We start from the raw sequence: 6483 nt of genomic DNA on the forward strand, positions 1-6483 counted from the left end.
AACGTGACAAGATGAAGTACTGTACAAATTTTGCAACTCCAGTGATGTAAAAAAAATAGTGTGATGTAATTAATGTGTGGATTCCCCCCATTTAGACTTCAGATTTGATAACTGGTCAAGTGGCTGCTCAGGTGATAAGACCATTTGTTGTTGTTGGTTTGGGAATCATGGCTTCTAATGATGTCAGGTGGTGGCAGCGAAGATTTTTGACTGGAGTCCAGACTGCAGGAGCTGACCAAATGCTGGAACCTGGAGATACACAAAGCCCTGGTCAATTTGGTGCGACCCATTCTGTTTTGTTCACATTCTGGAAACGTTATCGAACTGCAGTTCTACACTAGTTGTCCTGGACAAGATCATGCAAGGTCAATTTCACCACAAAATGTACAGCTTTACGGTACATAGACACAGTCCACAACCCTGTAGTAAGATAATTTTCAGGTGCAATTGGCCTTGAGTTTTTCTAATGCAAGACATTGCCCATTGTCATACAGTCAGGATTGTCACGGATTATACGGACTGGCCAGCAAGAAGTTCACACATTAAATCTATAGAACACGTTTGAAGTGACATCAGAGAGCTTGGTGTTGCACTGACTGAAGAATGAACAGGATCCCCCAAGACATCTACTGCTGCTTGATTAGAATAATGACCCGTCAATGTAGAGATTGCATCAACGCCAGATTAGCTATACTTCATACCGAAACATTCATATGGACCATTTTCAAACTCTGTGAAAAATTGAGCCTGTAGTCAGTTTGATTTCTATGGGTCTTGTATTCAGGTGTGTGTCACTGATGTTCCACAAGAAATTACTGCTATTTTTAATTTTCTTTGGGAGTAATTAAAGTTTGCAATGTTGGCCATTTCATTTTCTGAGTGGTGTACATATATATATATATATATATATATATATATATATATATATATATATATATATATATATATATATATATAAAACTTAAATGTCTCATTTGGGCTTTTTAGGGTGTATTATGTACAATATATCAGGCTTTATAACATATCAATTACTTTATAACAGCATTGTTGAGTTGATAACATACCATATTAAACCATATTAAAGATGTGTAGGTGGATTTTTTACGGATTTTCTAAAATAGTCATGCATACAAGCCCATGCGATTAGCTTGCGTATGTGTGAGATTATACACTACATAGAATAAATCAGGCTGGTCATCAGTACCTACTCAATTATGACCAAGTTAATGTGATTTTAGGAAGAGGGGAAGATAAACTATGATAACGGAGACGTTTCAGGAAGGAAGAGGGGAAGTTGCATTGTGATAACCGAGACATTTCAGGGTGAACATTCATGTTTTTTTTTTTTTTTCGTGTTGCGGTTTTTAGCAATTTGAACAAGACTTAAGACGATATGCCCATCATGAGAAGAAGATGATCCTGGATGACCATGCCCTTTATGACAAGACTAAGGTATTTGAAACTAAAAAGCTTTTAAGGAAACTATCAGGAGCATCATGTCTGATTTTAATAGTGTAATTGGTTGTGTATTTAGTACTGTTTGTACACTCCGAAATCCTGGGAATTTCGAATCTCCTCTTAGTGTATTTTTATCTGTAGTATTTAAAGTGTGAATCTCAAATGCTAATTCCACTTGATTTTTAAGCCCTATTTTGAGTTCTAAATTCAAAACCCCATAAAACACCCTAAAATAACACCCTAAAATAATCATATACACTGACACTTGGTTATCTTTATTTCAGTAATTCATTTTTCTTATTCTGTTTATTCTGTTTATGTATTTCTAAAATGCAATTCCTCATTGAAATTCCCCACTATATGGTATTAGTATAATGTATAAAGCCTAAGGTAATATCATTATTTTTTAAAAAAAATGCAGCACAAATGTTGGTCTTTAGGAAAGTAAAATAATGAAACATCATCTTTAAAGCATTTCTGAACCGTTTACAGGAACACAATTCTATCAAGATAGCCTTCTTATGCATTTAGAATGCATAAGATGGCTATTATTGAAGGAGGGGCTAATTGATGGTGTGAAGTGGAATTCTGAAGTTTGGTAAGCAGATAAAATACACACAAAAAGACCTGAGTACACATTGGCTCACCTGGCTGTGTCATTCCTTCTGTGCAAAGTTGTCGATTCTTGCTGGGGTTTCCACAGGGTTGCATTGACTATGGAGGTTCTGGTTGGGGAGGCAAAATACACACCCAGTGATCTTAAAGTAAATACCTGAAGGGCTGTCAAGTACCTGGGTGTGAAATTGCTTGGTTGTGGGTTCTTTTGAGCTGTTGTGGGGGTTGCTGCAGTGAGGTAAAATACTTGAGCATTCTAAATTGAAGAGAAACGGCACTTTAAATAAAAAAACCCCAAAAAACTAGCAAACACAAATGTTACATTTGCACTTAATTGTCTTATAAATATTTCTGTTGGCTTTTTGTTTCAACACAGTTCACCTTTTCATTGCTGTTGTTAATTTTGTGTTATGCATATATTTCTGACACCCAAACAAGCCTTAAGGCCATTGCACACGTCATTGATCGTGTATCAACTGAAAACTTGTCCATCAAGTTGGTCGAAGAGCTGGGGGAGTATCACAGGCTGATACAGGAGCTCAGATTGGACAACGAGTAGTTCTGAGTTTATTTCAGAATGTCAGTAGTTCAGTTTGAGGAGCTACTAATTATAATTGGTTATAATATACAGTTCTTCATGGCTAGCTACACAACATGTTGAACACAAAAACAGGAACTGCAAGAATCCAAGTGTCTTCCCAGTCGTTTTTCATTGGTCAATGTAATTTTTAATGCACGTCAAATTGGATCAAATCAAACTTGTTTTGATTCCAAAATTGACTCCTCACCGTCGTATGACAATTCCAGACTCAGTGTGCAAGGTGCAATAGGGAATGCACGTGATTGTTTTTTTCTTCTTAAACACACATTAAAATGCATGATCGGATCCAGTGTGCTGTAGTGTGCAAGGTATATTTGTATTTGGACTAGTTTAAATTGTAATAATAAAATACCTTGTTTTGAATTCAAGTCATGTAGAACCCAACTTTATCGAAATAATCAGACTGGACAACGTTTCTAGTGAATATAAAGGAACAGTTTTATTAGAAATAAAACTAAATAAAGGACAAATTAAAGGTGCAACAACTAAACGAAAATAATACAGAAAGGAAGAATTAACTAAACTAAACAGTACAGAAAAGGAAACATAAACAACGACACCCCACTCCCGCTGGTTGATGAACGATCCAACGCAACCTACGGGAGATTCCCTTAAGGTTACAACTGCATTCCTGACAGCTATTTAAGGCGAAGGTTAGTCTTAACAGGGGTATCGTTAGTAACACAAATATTTGCTTTCGTTAATATTTGATAATCAAAGCTTTGTTAAATCAGTCTCATATATATAGCTTTGGTTCAGAAGGCAATTCTCACTCTTGCGAGATAAAGATGCTCTTTGCGTCCAGACAACCTATTGAGAATTATCTATTGTCAAGACAGCTAAATTTGGATTCTAGCCTTAAATGCAGAATGATAATTGCCTTGTAAAACCCACATCAATTTGTATAAATCACATATAAACAGTTACTACAGTGTTCATTAACTTCAAAGCATGAATTGAAAGCAATAATACTTTTCTTACATTCTACCTAAAACAAATTGGACTGGATAGTTTGGTTAATTATTGTTTAGGTCACCAGACCTGGAATATAAAATAAAGATTCAATTTTCCAAACCGGATTACAAGGCTGTCTCTTTAATTACCACACTGCATCACTCCTGCACCTGTTTCCACTCAGCCACTTTGCCATAGGGTTCCTTATATTTTTAAAGCAAATTGTAGTTTTGGTTAACAGTCGATTAAACAACACCAACTTTAGAGACAATGGGCTTCATTTTTCAAGGCTTGTTGCAAATTAATTCCTGGCAAAATACTTTTTGAATAATTTTGCATATTGATAAATTCTCCTAATAACCTTGATATTCTAATTCACAAATGAACAACATGCAGCTTTCATGAACAGAAATGGCAAATATCAAGCAGTGAAGCTGAATATTTTATTGTTCATTATTGGTATTCAAAATCTAGCATAATTAAAATGCACACTGTACCCAGTATTCATTCATAATAGGCACCATTAAAATATGTGTTATGGCCCAGATTCATCAATATGCAGCTTTCATACTGAAAGGAAAATAGATACTATTAGCATAAATCAGCTTGGAAGATACAAATGTTATTTTCCTTTCCCAAATCACAAAGAAAAGACCTTGATAAATATGAATATAGTGTATGTGTTTGAAGAAATTGCTTTCAGATACTTACAAAGACTAATCATACAATGTTCATCTTCACTGTTTGATATTTGTATTTCAGCTCATGAAAGCTACAAATTGTTCATTTCCATTTTGAATTATAAAATCCTTCTAGCTTCAAGTCTATGAAGAGGATTTAGTAATATGCAAAACTATTCATAAAGTATTCTGCCAGGAATTAATTTGCACTGCTAGGCTTATTAGATATGATATGTTTCTCCAACAGACGACTGGGTATAACTGTTAGGAACAGGAACGCTTTCCTATACTGATTTGAAGCATTTATGAAGATATTGCAACTGGAACTTTTGATATAAGAAACTTTATGATCTTCAGAGCTTCTTCTAAAACTAAACTAACCTAAATGACTTTACATACTTGTCTGTTAGCAGTGTTTGTTCAAGTGAGTTTGAACTGAATTCATTTAAATAGCATATAGGGGACTTTTTTTTGGTATTATGTGATATGTATTGTAATTGGTTAGTTTTATTCTAATTATTGAAACAGCATGTAGCTAATATGAAATGTGAAAATTATCATCCACGAATGAGCAACTTAAGATGCTGCAAAAGAAAACTGTATTTCATGTGAAAATAACCTCCTCTTTGTAGGGTTTTAGGATGGCGAATGTCTGTGTATGAGGGAATATTGGCATGAATATAGGGCAGCAGTGTGGAGTAGTGGTTAGGGCTCTGGATTCTTGACCGGAGGGTCGTGCGTTCAATCCCAGATAGGGGACACTGCTGCTGTACTCTTGAGCAAGGTACCTAGATTGCTCCAAGAAAAACCCAACTGTACAAATGGGTAATTGTATGTAAATAAATAATGTGTAATACTGTATAATGTGAAATCTTGTAACAATTGTAAGTTGCCCTGGATAAGGGCGTCTGCTAAGAAATAAATAATAATAACATGACATGTATCATATTGAGTATGATAATGGTGCAAATGTCTTGAAAAAAATGTAATTGACATGGTGTGACAGAGATCGAATGGTGCTTGGTGTTAGATCTCCCTCTCGACCTGTGAGGGCACTGTGTAACAGGAACAGAGTACCCTTAACTAAATGGCATGACAGTTTATTTCGTAGGGTAGGTGGAAGTTGGTCATTTAGGAAAGGGGCGCAGCTACGGTATCCAAACTCAATGACCCAGACGTTAAACAGTGTGGCATCTGAGGATTGGAGGAGCGGATGCGCTCGTTAAACTAGAGGTCATGAGCGAGGATATAAATAGGGGTCATAGCTGACGTGATCTGCTCCTTGGTAAATGGTTAGAGACAACCTACAAGGAACCTGTGTTACCGTATTGTAAACCGTGAGTTTCTTTTGTCTGTTAGTGTTTGTTATAACTGTCTGTTTGTTTTAAACTAGACTTCCTGTAACACAATCTGGAGCTGTAGCAGAAGCCAGCATAAACCCGGACATCACTTTCACCCCTGCATTTCACAGAGAACTTTAATACACCACTTGCACTTATTTCAATCACTAAGAACTGTGTTTGTGTTTTGTGTTTAGTGTTGGTGTGTAAAACCGGACTTTTTGGTTGCGGGTCAAACCCGGGGATTTACAAATACCGAGTGATACACGCCGCTGTATCACTCCATCATTATTATTTGCAGGTGTTTGCCATAAGGCTCTGGACATTGTTAATTCAATCAATAAACACCCTTGCACCTGGAAATCATTGTCTGTCTGTTTTGTATCCGCTCTGCACTGCACTCACCTGTATTCACTCACCACTTTGCCACACATGGATACTGCCTTTTATTGCTTATTGTCCTTAAAGAGTTATACCATATATACTGCATTATACACAAATTACACAATAGATCCAATGCTTTCTTGTCATGGTACTGAAATGGATTGCCAGTGTGTTTTTGTTCGTTCATACCGTTGTGATGCCATTGGTTTGTCAAATTATGAAACTGTGCTGTAACCACTCTGGTACCTGTATCTACCAATAGCTCATTCCATTGTTGCTGCCATATTACCATAGCCTCTTAGTACAAAATCATTGCATTGTCATTGTTGTGCCACTGCATTGCCATTGAAGATCATTTGGTACAGTAAGAACACACAGTGAGGGATGGGGAGGAGTATATTTCTAGGTGAAGTTCTCCATGTCCCTAAATTAACACTAGAACTACACAGAA

The 6483-nt window shown here is 36.2% G+C and overlaps 1 protein-coding gene across 1 annotated transcript in view; it reads left to right on the plus strand.

The window, feature by feature from the left end:
* LOC131737573 (DNA nucleotidylexotransferase-like) overlaps positions 1-5926 on the plus strand; it is a 98824-nt gene extending 92898 nt beyond the window's left edge. The window contains 2 exon segments of the mRNA XM_059027822.1: positions 1369-1452; positions 5702-5926. Coding sequence (XP_058883805.1) covers positions 1369-1452; positions 5702-5845 — 228 coding nt within the window. The 3' untranslated portion in view covers positions 5846-5926.
* The last annotated feature ends 557 nt before the right edge of the window (positions 5927-6483 follow it).

The sequence above is a fragment of the Acipenser ruthenus genome, chromosome 7 (assembly GCF_902713425.1).
Source record: "Acipenser ruthenus chromosome 7, fAciRut3.2 maternal haplotype, whole genome shotgun sequence".
In the NCBI taxonomy this organism is placed as follows: Eukaryota; Metazoa; Chordata; class Actinopteri; order Acipenseriformes; family Acipenseridae; genus Acipenser; species Acipenser ruthenus.